The following is a 25,318-nucleotide window of genomic DNA, read 5'->3' as shown; positions in this document are numbered from 1 at the left end:
TTGGGCGGCGGCCTCCACTTACGAGCACTTGATCAGCACAGATAATTTTGCACCGTCCCCTATTTTTCCCGCACTTGGCCCCCCTTATTGCCTTCCGCTGAGGGGACAAGCCAACTATTTTTTTCACCCGCCTGGCCTTGCAAAGGGCCGGGCGTGCACTCGTGCACACTTTTTTGTGTCGTCTGTCAGAGCACTTCCTGCACTGCATCACACAGCGCACAGGAGCACTTGCACTATGAACTTTTTTTGTTTGTTGGTGTTGGGTTATAGTCACCCTTCTTTCTTCGGAGAGCGAGAAGACTAAGTGCTGGTCGGTGGTCACCCCTCCTTCGGGAAAAGACTACGGTGGGTTAGTAGGCGAAAGCTGAAAACCCTAAAGACTTGGACCCTCCTGCGGCGCCTGCTGCACTAGGAGGGAACGAGAAGGACGTCGGACTCTTCGGAGGAAGACGTCATGGAACCGGACTAGCCTACTCTCCGGAGAAGACTGTCACATGTGGAGCGCACCTGGTCTCACTTGACCACAAGCACGGTTTTTGAGCCACACTTTTTCACCACCAGGGCTACAAAAAAAAAAAAAAAAAAAGCTGTCTGTGGGTGGTTTTCTGGGTATGCACCTTAACCCTGGCTGTGCTCAAAGCTGTGACCATGCAGCAAGCTTAAGCCTATAGGGAACCATGTTAAAAATGGTTTTTGAGGCAAAAAGTGACACTGTGTGCTCATTTGCATGTCATTTCCCAGAATCCCTTGCTGCAGTGGAAGTGCTGTATGCTGGGTGATAATGGGGAAAGGCGGGGTTGCAGACCTGCCTAAGACATGCAGATGAGCATATAGTTGTATTTGCATATATATACCACGACTATTAAGGTTATGGTGGGTAAAAAAAGTGACTAAAACCCTCCACAGTAAAGCAAATGAATATACAGGAATATTTACAGTTGCATATATATATATATATACATACACTAAGTGCACAGGAGCATAGCGCCACCTGCTGGTCATGAGGTTTATTACATATATATTTCTCATCCTGCAGAAGAGACATCCAGTCATTATTCTGACACACGGATTATTATTCTGACATGCAGATTATTAATCTGACACACGGATTATTATTCTGACATGCAGATTATTAAACTGACACACGGATTATTATTCTGACATGCAGATTATTAATCTGACACACGGATTATTATTCTGACACACGGATTATTATTCTGACATGCAGATTATTAATCTGACAGTCAGTGCTAGGATTGGCCCCTTTGATAATGATCTGCGGAAATCCGCGTCCCAATGAAACCAGACGATCCAAATCCGCCAATCTATTTTGCTTATAATATTATCAATCATCAGCATTATTATTATCACAGATCGGCCGGAGCCCGTCTCCGGGTTCTGTGAGATCCAAGTGTTCCCTCTGTACTGCTGGACTGGGTCACAGCTTGGGGTTCTGTGAGACCCAGGTGTTCCCTCTGGACCGGGTCACAGCTCGGGGTTCTGTGAGACCCAGGTGTTCCCTCTGGACCGGGTCACAGCTCAGGGTTCTGTGAGACCCAGGTGTTCCCTCTGGACCGGGTCACAGCTCAGGGTTCTGTGAGACCCAGGTGTTCCCTCTGGACCGGGTCACAGCTCGGGGTTCTGTGAGACCCAGGTGTTCCCTCTGGACCGGGTCACAGCTCGGGGTTCTGTGAGACCCAGGTGTTCCCTCTGGACCGGGTCACAGCTCAGGGTTCTGTGAGACCCAGGTGTTCCCTCTGGACCGGGTCACAGCTCAGGGTTCTGTGAGACCCAGGTGTTCCCTCTGGACCGGGTCACAGCTCAGGGTTCTGTGAGACCCAGGTGTTCCCTCTGGACCGGGTCACAGCTCTGGGTTCTGTGAGACCCAGGTGTTCCCTCTGGACCGGGTCACAGCTCAGGTTCTGTGAGACCCAGGTGTTCCCTCTGGACCGGGTCACAGCTCAGGGTTCTGTGAGACCCAGGTGTTCCCTCTGGACCGGGTCACAGCTCTGGGTTCTGTGAGACCCAGGTGTTCCCTCTGGACCGGGTCACAGCTCGGGGTTCTGTGAGACCCAGGTGTTCCCTCTGGACCGGGTCACAGCTCAGGGTTCTGTGAGACCCAGGTGTTCTCTCTGGACCGGGTCACAGCTCGGGGTTCTGTGAGACCCAGGTGTTCCCTCTGGACCGGGTCACAGCTCAAAATTATCTGTGCTGATCAAGTGCTCGTAAGTGGAGGGTTGCCGACCTGCCTAAGACATATGAATGTGCTCACAAGTGATCTTTTTATATATATATATATATCGCTTCTCGGCCTTTTGGCTAAGATCAGGGTCTGTCCTGTGAAGGATGGCCCTAGTTGCATCACTTGGTCCTCTGGTCATGGCCTGAGAGGGCGGATGCAAAGTAGCCCGGGCATTTTTAATCTTGCACCCCAGGCTTGGAACACCTGGGGAGCATCACTTGCTGCACTGTGGATGGCTGTTTGGGCGGCGGCCTCCACTTACGAGCACTTGATCAGCACAGATAATTTTGCACCGTCCCCTATTTTTCCCGCACTTGGCCCCCCTTATTGCCTTCCGCTGAGGGGACAAGCCAACTATTTTTTTCACCCGCCTGGCCTTGCAAAGGGCCGGGCGTGCACTCGTGCACACTTTTTTGTGTCGTCTGTCAGAGCACTTCCTGCACTGCATCACACAGCGCACAGGAGCACTTGCACTATGAACTTTTTTTGTTTGTTGGTGTTGGGTTATAGTCACCCTTCTTTCTTCGGAGAGCGAGAAGACTAAGTGCTGGTCGGTGGTCACCCCTCCTTCGGGAAAAGACTACGGTGGGTTAGTAGGCGAAAGCTGAAAACCCTAAAGACTTGGACCCTCCTGCGGCGCCTGCTGCACTAGGAGGGAACGAGAAGGACGTCGGACTCTTCGGAGGAAGACGTCATGGAACCGGACTAGCCTACTCTCCGGAGAAGACTGTCACATGTGGAGCGCACCTGGTCTCACTTGACCACAAGCACGGTTTTTGAGGTGGAATCACTTTTTCACCACCAGGGCTACAAAAAAAAAAAAAAAAAAAGCTGTCTGTGGGTGGTTTTCTGGGTATGCACCTTAACCCTGGCTGTGCTCAAAGCTGTGACCATGCAGCAAGCTTAAGCCTATAGGGAACCATGTTAAAAATGGTTTTTGAGGCAAAAAGTGACACTGTGTGCTCATTTGCATGTCATTTCCCAGAATCCCTTGCTGCAGTGGAAGTGCTGTATGCTGGGTGATAATGGGGAAAGGCGGGGTTGCAGACCTGCCTAAGACATGCAGATGAGCATACAGTTGTATTTGCATATATATACCACGACTATTAAGGTTATGGTGGGTAAAAAAAGTGACTAAAACCCTCCACAGTAAAGCAAATGAATATACAGGAATATTTACAGTTGCATATATATATATATATACATACACTAAGTGCACAGGAGCATAGCGCCACCTGCTGGTCATGAGGTTTATTACATATATATTTCTCATCCTGCAGAAGAGACATCCAGTCATTATTCTGACACACGGATTATTATTCTGACATGCAGATTATTAATCTGACACACGGATTATTATTCTGACATGCAGATTATTAAACTGACACACGGATTATTATTCTGACATGCAGATTATTAATCTGACACACGGATTATTATTCTGACACACGGATTATTATTCTGACATGCAGATTATTAATCTGACAGTCAGTGCTAGGATTGGCCCCTTTGATAATGATCTGCGGAAATCCGCGTCCCAATGAAACCAGACGATCCAAATCCGCCAATCTATTTTGCTTATAATATTATCAATCATCAGCATTATTATTATCACAGATCGGCCGGAGCCCGTCTCCGGGTTCTGTGAGATCCAAGTGTTCCCTCTGTACTGCTGGACTGGGTCACAGCTTGGGGTTCTGTGAGACCCAGGTGTTCCCTCTGGACCGGGTCACAGCTCGGGGTTCTGTGAGACCCAGGTGTTCCCTCTGGACCGGGTCACAGCTCAGGGTTCTGTGAGACCCAGGTGTTCCCTCTGGACCGGGTCACAGCTCAGGGTTCTGTGAGACCCAGGTGTTCCCTCTGGACCGGGTCACAGCTCGGGGTTCTGTGAGACCCAGGTGTTCCCTCTGGACCGGGTCACAGCTCGGGGTTCTGTGAGACCCAGGTGTTCCCTCTGGACCGGGTCACAGCTCAGGGTTCTGTGAGACCCAGGTGTTCCCTCTGGACCGGGTCACAGCTCAGGGTTCTGTGAGACCCAGGTGTTCCCTCTGGACCGGGTCACAGCTCAGGGTTCTGTGAGACCCAGGTGTTCCCTCTGGACCGGGTCACAGCTCTGGGTTCTGTGAGACCCAGGTGTTCCCTCTGGACCGGGTCACAGCTCAGGTTCTGTGAGACCCAGGTGTTCCCTCTGGACCGGGTCACAGCTCAGGGTTCTGTGAGACCCAGGTGTTCCCTCTGGACCGGGTCACAGCTCTGGGTTCTGTGAGACCCAGGTGTTCCCTCTGGACCGGGTCACAGCTCGGGGTTCTGTGAGACCCAGGTGTTCCCTCTGGACCGGGTCACAGCTCAGGGTTCTGTGAGACCCAGGTGTTCTCTCTGGACCGGGTCACAGCTCGGGGTTCTGTGAGACCCAGGTGTTCCCTCTGGACCGGGTCACAGCTCAAAATTATCTGTGCTGATCAAGTGCTCGTAAGTGGAGGGTTGCCGACCTGCCTAAGACATATGAATGTGCTCACAAGTGATCTTTTTATATATATATATATATCGCTTCTCGGCCTTTTGGCTAAGATCAGGGTCTGTCCTGTGAAGGATGGCCCTAGTTGCATCACTTGGTCCTCTGGTCATGGCCTGAGAGGGCGGATGCAAAGTAGCCCGGGCATTTTTAATCTTGCACCCCAGGCTTGGAACACCTGGGGAGCATCACTTGCTGCACTGTGGATGGCTGTTTGGGCGGCGGCCTCCACTTACGAGCACTTGATCAGCACAGATAATTTTGCACCGTCCCCTATTTTTCCCGCACTTGGCCCCCCTTATTGCCTTCCGCTGAGGGGACAAGCCAACTATTTTTTTCACCCGCCTGGCCTTGCAAAGGGCCGGGCGTGCACTCGTGCACACTTTTTTGTGTCGTCTGTCAGAGCACTTCCTGCACTGCATCACACAGCGCACAGGAGCACTTGCACTATGAACTTTTTTTGTTTGTTGGTGTTGGGTTATAGTCACCCTTCTTTCTTCGGAGAGCGAGAAGACTAAGTGCTGGTCGGTGGTCACCCCTCCTTCGGGAAAAGACTACGGTGGGTTAGTAGGCGAAAGCTGAAAACCCTAAAGACTTGGACCCTCCTGCGGCGCCTGCTGCACTAGGAGGGAACGAGAAGGACGTCGGACTCTTCGGAGGAAGACGTCATGGAACCGGACTAGCCTACTCTCCGGAGAAGACTGTCACATGTGGAGCGCACCTGGTCTCACTTGACCACAAGCACGGTTTTTGAGGTGGAATCACTTTTTCACCACCAGGGCTACAAAAAAAAAAAAAAAAAAAGCTGTCTGTGGGTGGTTTTCTGGGTATGCACCTTAACCCTGGCTGTGCTCAAAGCTGTGACCATGCAGCAAGCTTAAGCCTATAGGGAACCATGTTAAAAATGGTTTTTGAGGCAAAAAGTGACACTGTGTGCTCATTTGCATGTCATTTCCCAGAATCCCTTGCTGCAGTGGAAGTGCTGTATGCTGGGTGATAATGGGGAAAGGCGGGGTTGCAGACCTGCCTAAGACATGCAGATGAGCATACAGTTGTATTTGCATATATATACCACGACTATTAAGGTTATGGTGGGTAAAAAAAGTGACTAAAACCCTCCACAGTAAAGCAAATGAATATACAGGAATATTTACAGTTGCATATATATATATATATACATACACTAAGTGCACAGGAGCATAGCGCCACCTGCTGGTCATGAGGTTTATTACATATATATTTCTCATCCTGCAGAAGAGACATCCAGTCATTATTCTGACACACGGATTATTATTCTGACATGCAGATTATTAATCTGACACACGGATTATTATTCTGACATGCAGATTATTAAACTGACACACGGATTATTATTCTGACATGCAGATTATTAATCTGACACACGGATTATTATTCTGACACACGGATTATTATTCTGACATGCAGATTATTAATCTGACAGTCAGTGCTAGGATTGGCCCCTTTGATAATGATCTGCGGAAATCCGCGTCCCAATGAAACCAGACGATCCAAATCCGCCAATCTATTTTGCTTATAATATTATCAATCATCAGCATTATTATTATCACAGATCGGCCGGAGCCCGTCTCCGGGTTCTGTGAGATCCAAGTGTTCCCTCTGTACTGCTGGACTGGGTCACAGCTTGGGGTTCTGTGAGACCCAGGTGTTCCCTCTGGACCGGGTCACAGCTCGGGGTTCTGTGAGACCCAGGTGTTCCCTCTGGACCGGGTCACAGCTCAGGGTTCTGTGAGACCCAGGTGTTCCCTCTGGACCGGGTCACAGCTCAGGGTTCTGTGAGACCCAGGTGTTCCCTCTGGACCGGGTCACAGCTCGGGGTTCTGTGAGACCCAGGTGTTCCCTCTGGACCGGGTCACAGCTCGGGGTTCTGTGAGACCCAGGTGTTCCCTCTGGACCGGGTCACAGCTCAGGGTTCTGTGAGACCCAGGTGTTCCCTCTGGACCGGGTCACAGCTCAGGGTTCTGTGAGACCCAGGTGTTCCCTCTGGACCGGGTCACAGCTCAGGGTTCTGTGAGACCCAGGTGTTCCCTCTGGACCGGGTCACAGCTCTGGGTTCTGTGAGACCCAGGTGTTCCCTCTGGACCGGGTCACAGCTCAGGTTCTGTGAGACCCAGGTGTTCCCTCTGGACCGGGTCACAGCTCAGGGTTCTGTGAGACCCAGGTGTTCCCTCTGGACCGGGTCACAGCTCTGGGTTCTGTGAGACCCAGGTGTTCCCTCTGGACCGGGTCACAGCTCGGGGTTCTGTGAGACCCAGGTGTTCCCTCTGGACCAGGTCACAGCTCAGGGTTCTGTGAGACCCAGGTGTTCTCTCTGGACCGGGTCACAGCTCGGGGTTCTGTGAGACCCAGGTGTTCCCTCTGGACCGGGTCACAGCTCAGGTTCTGTGAGACCCAGGTGTTCCCTCTGGACCGGGTCACAGCTCAGGTTCTGTGAGACCCAGGTGTTCCCTCTGGACCGGGTCACAGCTCAGGTTCTGTGAGACCCAGGTGTTCCCTCTGGACCGGGTCACAGCTCAGGTTCTGTGAGACCCAGGTGTTCCCTCTGGACTGGGTCACAGCTCAGGTTCTGTGAGACCCAGGTGTTCCCTCTGGACCGGGTCACAGCTCAGGTTCTGTGAGACCCAGGTGTTCCCTCTGGACCGGGTCACAGCTCGGGGTTCTGTGAGACCAGGTGTTCCCCCTGTACCGGGTCACAGCTCAGGTTCTGTGAGACCCAGGTGTTCCCTCTGGACTGGGTCACAGCTCAGGGTTCTGTGAGACCCAGGTGTTCCCTCTGGACCGGGTCACAGCTCTGGGTTCTGTGAGACCCAGGTGTTCCCTCTGGACCGGGTCACAGCTCAGGTTCTGTGAGACCAGGTGTTCCCTCTGGACCGGGTCACAGCTCAGGTTCTGTGAGACGCAGGTGTTCCCTCTGGACCGGGTCACAGCTCGGGGTTCTGTGAGACCCAGGTGTTCCCTCTGGACCGGGTCACAGCTCGGGGTTCTGTGAGACCCAGGTGTTCCCTCTGGACCGGGTCACAGCTCTGGGTTCTGTGAGACCCAGGTGTTCCCTCTGGACCGGGTCACAGCTCAGGGTTCTGTGAGACCAGGTGTTCCCTCTGGACCGGGTCACAGCTCAGGGTTCTGTGAGACCAGGTGTTCCCTCTGGACCGGGTCACAGCTCAGGGTTCTGTGAGACCAGGTGTTCCCTCTGGACCGGGTCACAGCTCGGGGTTCTGTGAGACCAGGTGTTCCCTCTGGACCGGGTCACAGCTCTGGGTTCTGTGAGACCAGGTGTTCCCTCTGGACCGGGTCACAGCTCAGGGTTCTGTGAGACCAGGTGTTCCCTCTGGACCGGGTCACAGCTCTGGGTTCTGTGAGACCAGGTGTTCCCTCTGGACCGGGTCACAGCTCAGGGTTCTGTGAGACCCAGGTGTTCCCTCTGGACCGGGTCACAGCTCTGGGTTCTGTGAGACTCACTGGACAGATGGCGATCTCAGAATTGGTTTTATCTCATCCTGTTTGGGGATCCTTCCTAACTAGACACCGATTAGGGGATTTGCTGCTTATCCCAGCATGGCTTCACTAAGAAGAATGATACGGTAATCTGTTTAATTAGAGACATTCGAGCTTGTATAACAAACAGTCACAAGGAAACGGGTAGATCTATCGGGGAACGCGGTAATCTGCTTTCTCTGGGATTCCTTTTCTGTGCCAGTTTGCAGCAGGGAGAGAAAACGAATTGTGCAAATAAAAGATTACACAAGTGTGGATCTGTGATCAATGTGTGTGTCAAACGGACTTCTCCGGGTGTTCTTGGTACATTATACAGGCGTCTGAGGGACAGCGAGAGGGATGTCATTTTTATCCTATACAAGTAACAGAAATAGGGGAACGTGCCGAGGTTCTCGGACGCAGAAATTATTTATAGGACGAGCAAATGAAACGCGCGTTTATTCGCCTAATGTGTCTTATAAATAGGGTGGCCATATCTGCCCCGGCAAAAAACTATTTCACGCATGCGCAGTCAGCGCTCGCCAACGGGATAGAAAACCGGGACAGCACCCCAAAAAGTTGGGACAGAAACCTAAAAACCAGGGCTTATGGTCACCCTACTTATTAAACAGACGGTGACATTTACACATTTATTACGGAGACAAAGGGAGTTTTATATATCTCTGAAACGGATTTCTAATAAACCTTCAACGTCCCCTCCTCTAAAACCATGTGAGCCATTTGTCAAAGATTTCATGGGATACAGAGTAAAGGTGAGCCTTCTGACGTCACACGCTCTCCGATCACACAACTTAATTGGTGCCATTATCAGTAACGCGCGGCCTCATTTGCATAACAGTCGGGCTGCTTGACGCTGTAACGGTGAATGCTTGTGATTTCCCCTGTTATCTCGGTTGGAATTGAATAGAAATCCTATTTTAGGTTTAATCTGACTTCTCCTGGAGGCGCTGACCCCTGACCCGTCTCCGTGGAATCTTGCGATGTCAATGTGAAAATAATATATGTGGAACCCCTAAATATGTCCGCAATATGTCCGCCTCTGTGTATTTCTCTGTGCACGCTCGCTCTGTCTGTATAAGGCTGGGATCTGGATTTAATATATATATATATATATATATATATATATATATATATATACACACACATACAGATGCAGCGGCAGTTATTTTAACAAATCACGGAGCCGTTTTTGTGTGCGCTGCTGTATTCAACGCGGCATTAACGCGGCCAATCGCCCCAGGCACACGTGTTTATCGCGGTTGCTTTGTTTGAATTTCATGGATTGTGTGCAATTAAATGCAATGAATTGAATGAATTATAATGAGTACAGTACTGTGCTATCTGTACATTGTTTAGTGTTTCTATTCCTATATGGGAGCAGAGATTTAGTATCTGACTGTCACTGACACAGCACACACGTGTGCAACAGAGCGGTTTAATGGGGTAATAGGAGGAGTTATAGGGAGGGGGTATATGGGGTAATAGGAGGAGTTATAGGGAGGGTTATATGGTGTAATAGGAGGAATTATAGGGAGGTTATATGGGGTAATGGGAGGAGTTATAGGGAGGTTATATGGGGTAATAGGAGGGACTCTTTTTTATTGGAAAAAAAAATCCCAACATTAAATTTCATAGAAAAACATTTCAAACAAAAGCTGCACATTATGTACGAACTTATACTATATAAATATTAACTCATAATTTGTTCCAACCTCTCAACGGCACCGTCACATTTCCTTTATACACATTTTTTATTGAAACTAAATAAAAGCCTTAACTACCACGTTAATAGCTGCTACCTTTTAAGGATTAATTTATAAACGAACATTTTTTAGCCACCGTATTACTTTTTCTTTTTCCCCACATTATCCCCCAATGACCCAAACCTCTTAGTGGCCACCGAAGGTGGGATCATGTCCGAGTCTGTTACTGTGGAAATATCCATATTATGCTCCTCTTCAGATAAGGAAAGTTCTTCTGTCATCGGGTTCTTCCACTCTTGAACCCCAATCCTCCCTAAGAGCAGAAAAACGGTTCTTTACAGGCACCTGAGGAGCCTTACCAGCAGGACCTGGTGGAAGTCGAAGAGTCCCTCCAAGCCTTTTTACTGTAACCTTCTTCCTTCTTTTAGGCTGTATCCAATTCTGCGTTCTGTTTTTATCTTTACCACCCGTCAGGATTACACTCTTGGCAAGTTCCTCCATTGTATCCTCAGACTGTTTTCCTTCTGGAAGTAAGTTTGAGGAGGTTCCCTCTAAGGGATCTTCTAATATTCCTTGGCCCATGTCTACACAGTCTGTAAATTCTTCTTCTGACATTAGATCTGGGCAAACTTTGTCTACAGGTCGATCTGGGCAAACTCCTTTCCCAGGCTGACAAATTCTGTCAGGAGATCAACATAGGATGGGCTGGACGAAGAGACTAATATACACATCTCATCCCTATATATCTCTCCGTCTCTCCAATTTAACCCACACTGGACTTTACCTGTATATCATAATACCTACTTACCTGCAAATTACAGCTGTTGCTGAGACTACAATTTGACTTTATGACTTTATGAATATTTATGGAACTTATTATGGTTCAAGGTGAATCTTAGAGCTTAGTAATGGCCCATCTGTTACACATGACAAATTCTGTCAGCAACTTTCAAGGCATGATCAAAAAGTGCTTAATTTTCTTCAAAATCCACTTCCGGTTCCCATATTCCTGAAATATTGTGCCATGCTTCTGCACAACTCCGATAGGAATGTCCAAATTGACCACATAGATTACATTTAATCTTTGTACAACTTGTCCTCTCGTGGCCCACGGACTGGCACAAGTTGCATTTTAGAACATCACAGGAAATACTTAAGTGCCTGGCTGAACCACATCTATGGCACAAGGTTGACTGGCCATAGTAAAAACAATTTCCTTTTTCTCTTCCTATGAAGAAAGAGTTGGGCAAATGCTTTGTAACATTGCCATGTCGCCAAAGTCTGACATGCACTTTCCAACCTCCAATCCAGATGTCTTCCTCATCCATAATTCTTGTAGGGGATGCCAGTACTTCACATTGTCTTCCAAGCCATATCAGAATATCTGATATTGGGACAGATTCGTGTCTGAAGAGAATTGTTACAGACTTTGTTTCCGGTTTGGACACAGGAATAGCAACAAAGGACTTCCATAATTCAGTATTTTTTAGACTCTCATATCTTGTCCAGAAATAGTCAAAAATCTGAGGTCTCTTAAAGCTGACATCATTCTCACAGGAGCCTGGAACATGGATAAGTGCATTCATTTAATCTGCTCTGAAGCCCAAGGATTCTTTTAATATATGTTTTCCAATAAAAATCCTTTCTGGCTTCATCTCCTCACTGCCTTCATACCTCAACTTTACCACATTTCTCCTTTTTAAAGGTTGAACATTTCTGGTCACAGAGCTCAAAAAGGATCTCCCACTCCAGGCCGAAGGGGGTGCTGTGTGAACTGGGGTTACCTTAATACCATTACTTTGCTTTACCACATCTTCTGATTGGGCCACTTTATTATCAGGAACTGTTTGGATAGGAGCAGCAATTTCAGTCTCTACTATCTTAATTTCATTCCCAGGCACTACAGAGTTAATGCTGTCTCCATTGCTGCTAATTACCACCTGCTGTTCTCCCCTCTCGGTTCTGAATCACAGGACCTGTTAATAAGCAGGAGGGGTGGTTCTGTAAGTCCAGGTGAGCATGGGTTCTCTGGCACACTGCTCTCAGGTGCAAACTCCATTTCCAGTTGATCTCCTCTCAGAGTTTCTAGATTCTCACTTTGTTGCTCTTCAGAGTTCCCTGTAATTTCCCTAACCTCTCCCAGCGTGGGAGTCTGAGATAACCCAACATAACAGGTGTCTGCTGCTTTCTTTGCATGTAATGAGCTGTTAACCAAATGTTCTGCTGCACCTGCTATTAACCCCTGGGATAATGGAAGCTCTGGAACAGATCCTTGCTCACAATCTGATACACCCTGAGGCAAGTCCCCTTCCCTGAAGTCTTTAGACCCTATTTCAGGGCTGTTACCTTCTCCTGTAGAGACTTTTAGCTGCCGGTCCTTTGCTTTCTTTTCTTTAGCAACTTTACCCTTTGGGATTTTCTTGGCAGTTGATTGATTTAAACTGTCAGGATCTGAGTTAGAGATTTCCTGGGATAAGATCTGTGTTTTATCTTTAGACATTGCAGACTTGTTCTGGATTCTAGTTTCTCTCCCACTTATTTTAGGCGTCTCCATACTTATATTTTCTTGGGAGCTTTTAATGTGACTCTTACTGGGGTTGTGGCTTCTTGTTCCACAACATGAATCTGCACTTTGCTCTGCACTGTGGGTTAGCATTTCAATTGTTTTCTAAAGGGAACGTTTCTGTTTGACTGAAACCACTGCTATTTTAGCAATCTCACCTTCCAATCGCATTAATTCATCACGCAATCTATTTGCTCTTTGCGCACATCTCTCTCAGAACCACAACATTTCTTTAATTTAATATTTTCTATTTCCAATTCTTCTACCTTCCTGTTACACCTCCGCAATAAAGCTTGGTTCTCTTCTTCCTTAAGCAGACTCTGTTCTGCTCTTTCCTTTTTCTCTAAACTTTCCTGTAACTTGCAATCAGGGCATATGTACTGTAATAGTATATGTAATAGTCAGGGCCGCCAACAGCGGGTCAGGGGGGCCCGGCCGCCCATGCCCCCTGCGCAGCCGGGCGCCAGTTAATTCAATACATTTTTTTTTTAAATGGCGGCGATTCCCGCGGTCCCGGCGCGCATGCGCAGGGCCCGCTCCCCCCTTCCCCCCCAACCTGCACCTAACGTGGGACTGAGGGGAAAGTACAAGCAAGCTCCTCTCCCCCTCCCGTTCCCAACGTGGGACAGAGGGGGAAGTACTAGCTCCTCCCATGCCCCCCCGAGCCCACCTCCCGTGCCCCCCCCCCGAGCCCACCTCCCGTGCCGGGCAGCTGCCGCGGGGATATCGGGGGCAGGAGGGGGAAGCGTCCGGCGGCAAGCTGCACCCACCCGGTCAAAGTAAGTTACCCCACCCAGTCACTGTCACCCACCTAGTCTAGTCACTGTCACCCACCTAGTCACTGTCACCCAGTCACTGTCACTCACTGTCACCCACCTAGTCACTGTCACCCACTGTCACCCACCTAGTCACTGTCACCCACCTAGTCTAGTCACTGTCACCCACCTAGTCACTGTCACCCAGTCACTCTCTCCCACCCACCCACAGTCATTCACCCACCCACCGTCATTCACCCACCCACCCACTGTCATTCACCCACCGTCATTCAATCATCCACCCACCGGCATTCACCGACACACCCAGTCACTGTCTCCCAGTCACCGTCATTCACCCACCCACCCAGTCACTGTCTCCCACCCACCTAGTCACTGTCTCCCACCCACCCAATCACTGTCACCCAGTCACTGTCTCCCACCCACCCAGTCACTGTCTCCCACCCACCCAGTCACTGTCTCCCACCCACCGTCATTCACCCACCCACATTCAACATTCACCCACCCACCCACTGTCATTCATTCACCCACCCACTGTCATTCATTCACCCACCCACCCACTGTCATTCATTCACCCACCCACATTCATTCACCCACCCACCCACTGTCATTCATTCACCCGCCCACCCACTGTCATTCATTCACCCACCCACCCACTGTCATTCATTCACCTACCCACCCACCGTCATTTATTCATTCACTCACCCACTGTCATTCATTCACCCACCCACCCACTGTCATTCATTCATCCACCCACCCAACCACTCACCCACTGTCATTCATCCAACTGTCATTCATTCATCCACCCACCCACTGTCATTCATTCATCCATCCATCCAACTGTCATTCACCCACTGTCATTCATCTACCCACCCACTGTCATTCATCTACCCACCCACTGTCATTCATCTACCCACCCACTGTCATTCATTCACCCACCCAACTGTCATTCATTCATCCACCCACCCACCCACTGTCATTCATTCATCCACCCACCCATCCACCCACTGTCATTCATTCACCCACCCACTGTCATTCATTCACCCACTGTCATTCACCCACCCACCCACTCACCATCATTCACCCACCCACCCACTCACCGTCATTCACCCACCCACCGTCATTCACCCACCCACCATCATTCACCCACCCACCATCATTCACCCACCCACTGTCATTCTACTGTCATTCACTCACCCACTCACCCAGGCAGGCAGGCAGTCACATGTCTTTTGTTGAAAATATAAAAATAAACAGGTTGCATTGTAATGTTTTTTTCTGTATCACAATAAGGGGGGGCTGCTCCTTTCATTTGTCCCAGGCCCCATGATTGCTGTTGGCGGCCCTGGTAATAGAACATCACATTCCTTTTAGCTACAACGGAGAACAATAACAGGAGTGTGGGGTGAGGGCCCTTTGTGTACTTTGTGTGTCCCTGCAGGGAGACACGTACACACCATGTCACTGTTTACACTGCTGGGGTTGTCAGGATAAACAAACCCAGACACCCTGTGATTAGCTGGTCACACAATACCCACCCGGAGAGCTGGCATTCATATTCTAAACACGGGGCAGCTCCGGACCCCTCCTCACTCAGAGAGGGACCATGGAAACCCAACCCAGCAATCCTGCACACGGAGCGGGCACAAGGAGATGAGACCCCCTCCCCGGGACGGAGAGGGCACGGAGCCCCCCGTAATCTCCTGTATCTGTGAGCTGTGCGACTGTGGGTGAGCTGGAGAACACCCCGTCCCCTACTGTAACCTGTGCTAATATGGTGCTAACATATACTGTAGCACAGCGCAGTACAGTGAGAGCATGACAGGCAGAGGCGAACATAATAATACTGGTGTATATAACCATAGAATAGAACATATATTAGAGAAATATAGATACGCTAGAATAAATATGTACACGTGTATGTATATTTTGATTATATACAGTATATATATACAGTATATATATATAAATATATATATATATATATATATATATATATATATATATATATATATATACACACACACACATGTATGCATGACTAATTACATATACATAATTATACAGTACACAGTTATTTTATATATATATATATATATATATATATATATATATATATATATATATATATATACACACACATATATACATATATACAGTATACACACACACAAAATATATATACACATACATACACATGCATTTTTATACATAATATAGGTATTTGGAAGAGGGAAATAAGATACTAAAGGTAATAGTATTATAATTTGAGATATATAATTACATAGTAGATGAGTTTGAAAAAAATAAATTGAATATAGGTTGTACTCAAACAAATTTAGTCGACTGAGATATTCATCCAATATTGGTATTCATATTGATTCAGAGGAAAGCAAACCAATATTATTCAATTACATCTCATAAGGTGGAAAAAACAATACTATTTCTCCCTGAATCAACATCCTTCTTATGTTTACTTATTTGGTATATACTGTACCTGTATACCTTTCCTTTTTTTTTTTTTAAATAATCAACCTTTTTTGAACAAATTTATTGTATCTGCCATCACAGTCTCCGTGGGTAATGAACTCCACGTTTTAACTGCCCTTACTGTAAAGATAGATACACCGATAGATTTGATAGATACACAGATAGATACATTAGATAGATACACTAGATAGATACATTAGATAGATACACAGATAGATGAGATAGATACACAGATAGATTTGATAGATTCATTAGATAGATACACAGAGATACATTAGATAGATACAGATAGATACACAGATAGATACACAGATAGATGAAATAGATACAGATAGATACACAGATAGATGAGGCTGCGTCCAGGGTTCCTTCTCGCTTGCTGAGGCGCGCGGAGGCTGACGGAAAGTGGGTGCTTTCCCTGGCCTTGGTTAGCGAGCCATCCGGGGCGTGTTGGGGGGCGGGCCAGTGACGTCACGGGGCTGGTTAGCCCTCATTGGGCGAACCGCTCACGTGACCGGCCCTGCGCTCCGGCAAACGCCAAATCTAAATTTTGCATAAGACCTACGCTTCCGCAGCGCTTCCTACTAAAGCCGCTCTCATTGCAGCTGTTGGGGCTCAGTGGTAAGATACATTACATTAGATAGATACACAGATAGATACATTAGATAGGTACAGAGATAGATACACAGATAGATACATTAGACAGATACACAGATAGATACATTAGATAGATGCACAGATAGATACATTAGATAGATACACAGATAGATACATTAGATAGATACACAGATAGATACATTAGATAGGTACAGAGATAGATACATTAGATAGATACACAGATAGATACATTAGATAGGTACAGAGATAGATACATTAGATAGATACACAGATAGATACATTAGATAGATACAGAGATAGATACATTAGATAGATACACAGATAGATACATTAGATAGATGCACAGATAGATACATTAGATAGATACATTAGATAGGTACAGAGATAGATACATTAGATAGATACATTAGATACATTAGATAGATACACAGATAGATACATTAGATACATTAGATAGATACACAGATAGATACATTAGATAGGTACAGAGATAGATACATTAGATAGGTACAGAGATAGATACATTAGATAGGTACAGAGATAGATACATTAGATAGATACACAGATAGATACATTAGATAGATACACAGATAGATACATTAGATAGGTACAGATAGATACATTAGATAGATACACAGATAGATACATTAGATAGATACACAGATAGATACATTAGATAGATACACAGATAGATACATTAGATAGATACACAGATAGATACATTAGATAGGTACAGATATAGATACATTAGATAGATACACAGATAGATACATTAGATAGATACACAGATACATACATTAGATAGATAGGAAAGATACACAGATACATTAGATAAATACACAAATAGATACATTAGATAAATACACAAATAGATACATTAGATAGATACACAGATAGATACATTAGATAGGTACAGATATAGATACATTAGATAGATACACAGATAGATAGGAAAGATACACAGATACATTAGATAAATACACAAATAGATACATTAGATAGATACACAGATAGATACATTAGATAGGTACAGAGATAGATACACAGATAGATACATTAGACAGATACACAGATAGATACATTAGATAGATGCACAGATAGATACATTAGATAGATACACAGATAGATACATTAGATAGATACACAGATAGATACATTAGATAGGTACAGATATAGATACATTAGATAGATACACAGATAGATACATTTGATAGATACACAGATACATACATTAGATAGATACACAGATAGATAGGAAAGATACACAGATACATTAGATAAATACACAAATAGATACACAAATAGATCGGATAGATACACAGATAGATACATTAGATAGATACACAGATAGATACAGAGATAGATAGGATAGATAGATAGGATACACAGATAGATACATTAGATAGATACACATAGATTAGATAGATACATTAGATACATTAGATAGATACACACATAGATACATTAGATAGATACAGATAGATGGGAGAAGGAGTGGCTCAGTGAGTAAAGCAGGGGAACCTGGTTCAATTCCCAGTGTCAGCTCCTTTTGACCTTGTGCAGTCACTTTATCTCACTGTGCCTCAGGCACCAAAATCTTAGATTGTAAGCTCTGCGGGGCAGGGACTGTGTGTGTAACATTCCTATGTGCTGCGTACCACGTGCTGTACTGTAACTGTGACGCGCTGTGTGTCCCTTTGGGTGAAAAGCGCTGTATGAAATAAAGTTATTATTAAATAGATGATCTAATTCTCAGCATCAGCTCGTAACCAGTTTTTATTTGTCTGCAGGCGTCATCGACATCACAAGGACTGCAGGGGGCGGCAGCGAGTTCAGCGCAGGGAGACACACAGAGATTGTCACCTCTCTCACTACAAGGCCACCTTCAGCACCCCAAAGTGTGAGTATCTGTCATCTCGCACAAGTGTCACTAACCACTATTAGGCTAATTATCCTGGTTAACACAGAGGCAAAGAAAATAATTTAATGCAAGATAAGATCTTGTTTGCCTTTGCAGCTGCTGCCTGACATTGGGCACTATTGCTAAGCCTGCTGTCTCAAGCACTCCTAAATCCTTAAATCCTTCTCCATCAAGGATTCCCCTAATAGATAGATTCTTGTTTATTCTTGCTTCCAAAATGCATAACCTTACATTTATCTGTATTTAATCTCATATGCCATTTACCTGCCCACCTTTCCAGTCTCTCCAAGTCCGTCTTTGATTCTACAACCTTACACAATTTAGTGTCATCAGCAAAGAGGAGCCTTTGCTCTCGATGCCAAACTCAAGGTCATTAATAAACAAGTTAAAAGCAGGTGTCCCAGTACCGATCCCTGAGGTACTCCACTCACGACTTTAGCCCAACCTGAAAAAGTTCCATTTATGACAACCCTCTGTTGTCTGTCCTTTAACCAGTTTTCAATCCAGGTGCATATATTTTTATAGTCCAATTAGCTTTATTTTGTACATCAACCTCTTGTGTGGAACCGTATCAAAAGCCTTTGCAAAATCTAAGTAGACCACATCAACTGCATTACCCTGGTCTAAATTCCTACTTACCTCCTCAAAGAAACAAATAAGGTTAGTTTGGCATGATCTATCCTTCATAAATCCATGCTGATTATTACTAATAATTTTGTTTTCCTTTAGATATTCGTGAATATTATCCTGTATTAAACCTTCAAGTAGTTTCCCCACTATAGGAGTCAGGCTTACAGGTCTGTAATTCCCCGGTTGTGATCTAGCTCCCTTTTTTAAATATAGGCACCACTTCTGTTTTACGCCAATCTTGTGCTACTGAGCCTGTGGCAAGGGTTATTCAAAAACTGAAAATCCGGAGCACAGCTAAAAAGAAGGTGTACCGGTGGGACAGAGGGCCAATATCAGTAATTTATTAAATTAAAAACATATAGACAAAAATCCTGACAGATTCTGTAACATGTTTCACGCACAAGGTGCTTTATCAACTGAGCCTGTGGAAATGGAGTCCTTGAATATTAAATGTAATGGTTGGGCTATTACTGAACTTAACTCCTTGAGAACTCTTGGATATTTGCCATCGGGGCCAGGTGCCTTGTTTACTTTAATTTTTTCAAGCCGCTTATGAACTTCTTCCTCACTTAACCAACTGTTCATTAATATGGAGGTTGTGGCTTCCTCCTGCGGCACTACAATTGAACTTGATTCTTCCCTGGTAAACACAGAGGCAAAGAATTTGTTTAATACCTCTGTTTTTTCCTTATCTCCAATAATCTGCCTGCCCATCTCGCACGGAAAGGGTCCTTATTTTCTTTTCTCATTATTTTGTTAATAAGGTACTTAAAGAACTTCTTAGGGGTGATCTTACTTTCTATTGCAATCCCTTTTTCATTATCCGTTTTTTTCTAATTTGATTGCCCTTTTGCAATTTTTGTTACATTCCTTATAATTCTGATACGATGTCTCCGTCCCTTCTGACTTAAAGAATCTAAACGCCTTCCTCTTCTTGTCCATTTCCTCCCCTACCTGTTTATTTAGCCACATTGGTTTTGACTTATTTATTTTATATTTATTACCCAAAGGGTATACACTGTGTGCTTTTCTAATAATGATTTAAAGACTTCCAATTTATTTTATTTTTCCTGCAAAAACGTCATCCCAATGTATTCCTTCTAGATTCTTCGCTAGTTTACTAATATCTGCCTTTTAACATTTAAAGTCTTTGTTGAACACATATAATCTGTTTTTTTGATAATTTATTTCAAAAGAGACCATGTTATGATCACTGTAACCCAAATGTTCCAGGACTTGAATATTTGTTATTACTTCTACATTGTTTGATATTACCAAATCCAGTATTGCCCCTCTCCTGGTTGGTTCCTCAATAATTTGGGTCATATAATTGTCTTTAAGCACCCCCCAAAAACCTGTTTCCTTTTGTTGTAATGCTAATCTCATTGCCCCAGTCGATGTCTGGATAATTAAAATCACCCATTATGCAAACATGACCCAGTTTTGATGCTTCTCCATTTGCAAAAGTATTTTAGCTTCCTCAATCTCACAGATATTTGGTGGTTTATAGCATATCCCTACAAACATTTTTTTTTTATACTTTTTCCTCCACTGCTAATTTCTATCCACAAGGTCTCTACATTTTTATCATTCCCTTCATAAACATCATCCCTTATAATAGGTTTTAGATCTGGTTTAACATATAGACATACTCCACCTCCCCTTCTATTTGCTCGATCCTTCCGAAAAAGGGAATAACCCTCTAAATTAACTGTCCAGTCATGAGTTTCATCCCACCATGTTTCAGTAATGCCTATGATATCATACTGCTCCCTTGCAGCTATTAATTCAAGCTCCCCCATTTTATCTGTCAGGCTTCTTGCATTTAAGGTTTTTTTCAGCCTGTACTATTATCTTATCTGCTCCTTCCTTTCTGCGCCCACTTAGTTTACTCTTTAATAGTTTTCTAGTATTATCTGTATGTACTATTGGTGTCTCATTGTTTGCCAAACTCGCACTTGCCCCCATTCTACCTCCATGACCCCTTTCTATTTCCCCATTCCCATATATTCTATTTAGTTCGTTATCTGTTTCATTCCCCTCCCCCCTCCATCCTAGTTTAAACTCTCCTCCAACCTTTTTAACATTCTCCCCCCTGGCACAGAAGATCCCTCTTCATTGAGGTGCAATCGTCCCTAGAATATAGATGGCACCTCTCAGAAAAAGTGTCCCAGTGCTCTAAAAAACACAAACCCTACTTCCTACACCACTTTCTTAGCCATGCATTAACCTCCCTAATCTCTGACTGTCTCCCTGCGGTAGCGCGTGGCACTGGTAGTATTTCAGAAAATACTACCTTGGAGGTCCTTGCCTTAAGCTTTTGGCCTAGATCCCTGAAATCATTTTGTAGGACCCTCCATCTTTTTCTAACTTTGTCATTGGTGCCAACGTGTATCAAGACGGCCGGGTCAATCCCAGCCCCCCCCCCCCCCCCAAAAAAATCTGTCTACCCAATCCACAATGTGCCAAACCCGAGCACCCGGGAGGCAACAAACTGTTCGGTTCACGCGGTCACGGCAGCAGATTACCCTATCTACCTTCCTAATAATGGAGTCCCCTACCACCACAATCTTTCTTTGTATCTGAGCATCCTGAGTCCCCTCGGTGCTGGAGGAACTATTCCCCTGGCTGCTAGAGGAATCAGTCTCCCTCAGCCTTGCCATTTCTGCCCTGACACTCCCAATATCTTCACTCAACATGGCAAATCTATTGGGATGGGTCAGCTCAGAAGTGGCCTGCCTCTCCCTATTGCCCCTGCTTCCCCTTCTAACTGTTACCCAGCTACCTACCTGCTCCTCACTAACAGCACCACCATCTGCATCACTAGTCGAAGCAAGGGCTTGCTCAGTGAGCACTAAACCCCTTTCAAGATTGTCAATGTCCCTCAATATTGCAAGTTTGCTCTTCAGATCAGCAATCTGACTAAAGAGACCACCTGCTCACACCTCTCACAGCGGTATGCTCCTTAGAACAGCTGCTCCAAGTGCACATACAAGTGGCAAGATGTGCATTGCATGGCATTCTCAGTCCTGCTCATTGTGGCAACTATGAAGTTTATAAGAACTAATAATAAACTGTACTTCAATATACTATACTATATCAACTCCTTGTTCTAACTCCACAGGTAATACAAACTGCACTTGAAACACACTGCAATTCATTCACACAGCTCAGCACACGCCAAAGTGTAAAGGGCAAAGAAGACGGGCCGGGGGAGCAAAGTGTAGAGAGCGAGTAAGGGGTACAGCGAGAGATTAAAGATAACACATTAGAAGGGGCAGGGGAGTGCCTGGAAGAATCATTTTGTAGTGAATGCTGAATATTGTAGGGAGCGCATTCAGGAGTAGAGACTGCTCAAGAGGAGAGTGCGGTTATCCGAGCAGCAGCAGCAGCAGCAGCAGCAGCAGCAGCATGTTGAATAGATTGAAGGGTAGAGAGCTGCGAGGCAAAGGCACAGTCAGGAGAAAGGTGCAGTAGTGGGAGAGAATCAGGGCATTAATATCTCAGTAGTGGAGAACCAGAGGTTTTCTTTTAGCAATGTTACACAGAAAAAGGCAGCAAGATTTAGCGATTGCGTTAATGTGAGGGGGGAACGAAAGGAGCGAGGCCAATATGACACCTAAAGAACGAGCTTGGGGAACTGGATGGATAGCTGTGATACTGACTGTGATGCTAAAGGGCAGAGTGGGGAAGCAGAGACGGATTTGGTTGGGATAATGAGCAGCTCAGTCTGTGACATGTTGAGTTGGACGCATGTCGCTGCCATTACGGAGGAGATTGGCGTGAGACAGTTCGAGACCTGGGACCGTGCAGGAGATGTGAGGCGGAGTGGGGGAGACATACAGGTCTGTGATATCTGCATACAGGGGACACGTGAAGCAAAATGAATGAATAAGGTCAATAAGCAGAGTTTGCAGAGAGGTCCCAGGGCCTTGAGGTGCACCAAGCCATAGATCAGCGGAGGAACAGGAGGAGGTAGTAATATATACAGTAATGGAATGAGGAGACAGATGGGAAGAAAGGAAAGTGAGAGCTTCGCCCTGAACACCCTGGGATGGGGAGTGTGAGTGTGAGTGTGAGTGAGAAGTGGGGGGGGAGGGGGGTTACAGTATGAAAGGCTACAGACAGGTCAAGTAGAATAAAAAGGGAGTAATGTCCTTGGGATTTAGCTACATGGGGGCGCGCTGTTTAAATAGAATGAGCAGCACACAAATCTGATTGGAGATGATCTAGGAGAGTGTAGGAGCCGAGGAAAGAAAGCACGTAGGAACATACAATCCACTACAGAAGTTTAGAGACAGGGCGATGGTTAAATGGGTTTGATGGGTCGAGTGGGAATGGGTCTCAGAACAGCACATTTAACGGGGGGAAGGAAAAATACCAGAGGAGACAGATGAGATGAAAATGTCAGTGTTTGTAGGGATGAGTGTGAGCAAGATGTCAGAAGAGATGGAAAGGAATGGGATCTAGCTGGTAGCTGAGAGGAGGAGAGTCATTGAGATACTTCCTCCTCGGTTACCAGGGAGGTGACATCTAGAGAAGGTGACTTAGGATGCTGGATTATAGATGCAGAGAGAATGTCTCCTGGATAGAGTCCACTTTGTCTTTGAAGAAGTTTTGAGGAGAGGTGGGGGGTGAGAGGCGGTTAGAGGAAGGTTTGGTGAAAAAGTGAAACACAGAGGAAAGGTGCCATGGATTGGACCTGCAAGTGCTGGTAAACGTAGAGAAATAAGTTTGCGTGCCAGAATTAGTGCCGAGTTGGAACAGGACAAGAGGAATTTGTAGTAGTGGAAATCAGCGAGAGTGCGAGGCTTCCTACTTAGAGAAGCAAGTGCAACACACTCTAAAACCGGGGTGCGCAAACTTTCCCCCTGCGCCCCCTTGCCTGCTCGGCAAATGAGGCTGCAGGGTCATGTGACATCAAGTTGCTATGGCAATGTGACGGCACGTGACCTCGCAGCATCATTTGACGCCGGGTTACCATGACGACGCGTTGCTGGCAGCCAAGGTAAGTTAGTTACAGAGGCCTCACGCAGGCCCCCGGCAATGAATTTAAATGCCTCGGGGGAGTGCGCGGGACCTCTACAACTGCCGCGTCCCCCCTCCCAGAAAATCTCGCGCACCCCTGTTCTAAAATATCAACACCTTTCCTGCCAAACTACTACCGGGTGCAAACCACAGATGGACAAGACTGGCCCCCACCATGTGGACCAGATGCCACGTCGCTCATCTACAAGGGCTAAGTGTTTAGAAGAGAATCGGCGTTGATGCTCCAGTTTCACCCACAGTTCCTGGCGCCCAGATTTCCTTAGAACCTTGTTCTGCAGAAGAGGACAACCCTGTCTCAGCCGAGATTCAGGTTGGAGCCCAAGTGCAGGCACCTCCTTCCTCGCCAGGCGTCCACATTACCGTGCAATGCGCCCCAAATGGATGGACGATCATGCCAGCTGGTGGGGGAAGGCTGCTGTAGTGGTCAGAGGGAACGTGTTTTCTTAGATGTTCCAGTTTGCAGCTATAATTATTAGTTCCTGTGCTCCATGTTGCTGCATTAGAATAAGGCCTTGTGAGTTACCACTGCTTCCTTCCCATAGCACCCAACACTTCCTAATCTTAATCATATGCTGGGTATTAAATACATTCTACTCTCTTCTGTTCCTGCATCGTAAACGTTTCACTCCCAGGCAGCAGGCAGGGGGTCTCAGGGGTCTCACCTGGTCTCAAATCCTTCCCACAGATGCCCCTCCTCGGAGCAGTAAGAGGCCTCTCCGTACCCCAGCATATCCCAACCCCCCTGCCATGATCTTTGACACCACGCAGAGAGCTGAATTCATCCCCCGGCCACGGGGGGACAAGACAAAACCGGTAATCCCCCTGGTGAGTGGGAGAAAGGGGATCAGCTCCCGTTCTGTGAATCCCAATGGTACAATCTGTATCAGTGTATCAAGCGTCTCTGCGATAGACACTGCTCTGCAACAGATGCACGCTGCTCTGCGATAGACACTGCTCTGCAACAGATGCACACTGCTCTGCGATAGACACTGCTCTGCAACAGATGCACACTGCTCTGCGATAGACACTGCTCTGCAACAGATGCACGCTGCTCTGCGATAGACACTGCTCTGCAACAGATGGACGCTGCTCTACGATAGACACTGCTCTACAACAGATGGATGCTGCTCTGCGATAGACACTGCTCTACAACAGCCGTGCGCTGCTCTGCGACAGACACTGCTCTGCGATAGAGATGCGTGCTGCTCTGCGATAGACACTGCTCTGCAGAGATGGATGGTGCTCTGTGATAGACACTGCTCTGCAATAGAGACGCGCTGCTC

General features: G+C 46.3%; 1 protein-coding gene across 6 annotated transcripts in view; it reads left to right on the top strand.

Annotated features, from left to right (window-relative positions):
* The window catches only part of LOC142497031 (uncharacterized), a 166,419-nt gene that overhangs the window by 115,755 nt on the left and 25,346 nt on the right, over positions 1-25,318 (top strand). For 2 of the 6 annotated variants that reach the window (XM_075604259.1, XM_075604258.1), the window contains 2 exons: positions 18,226-18,335; positions 24,721-24,860. In XM_075604259.1, the coding sequence (XP_075460374.1) occupies positions 24,783-24,860 (78 nt within the window). In that variant the 5' untranslated portion in view covers positions 18,226-18,335; positions 24,721-24,782. Of the gene's footprint in view, positions 1-14,825; positions 15,058-18,225; positions 18,336-24,720; positions 24,861-25,318 lie in introns of those variants that run through there. The other 4 variants (XM_075604256.1, XM_075604254.1, XM_075604253.1 and 1 more) reach the window with 4 other exon arrangements.

The sequence above is a fragment of the Ascaphus truei genome, chromosome 6, assembly GCF_040206685.1.
Source record: "Ascaphus truei isolate aAscTru1 chromosome 6, aAscTru1.hap1, whole genome shotgun sequence".
NCBI classification, from domain to species: domain Eukaryota; kingdom Metazoa; phylum Chordata; class Amphibia; order Anura; family Ascaphidae; genus Ascaphus; species Ascaphus truei.
The sequence above is the reverse complement of the archived record's forward strand: the minus strand, read 5'-3'. Positions and strand labels throughout refer to the sequence as shown.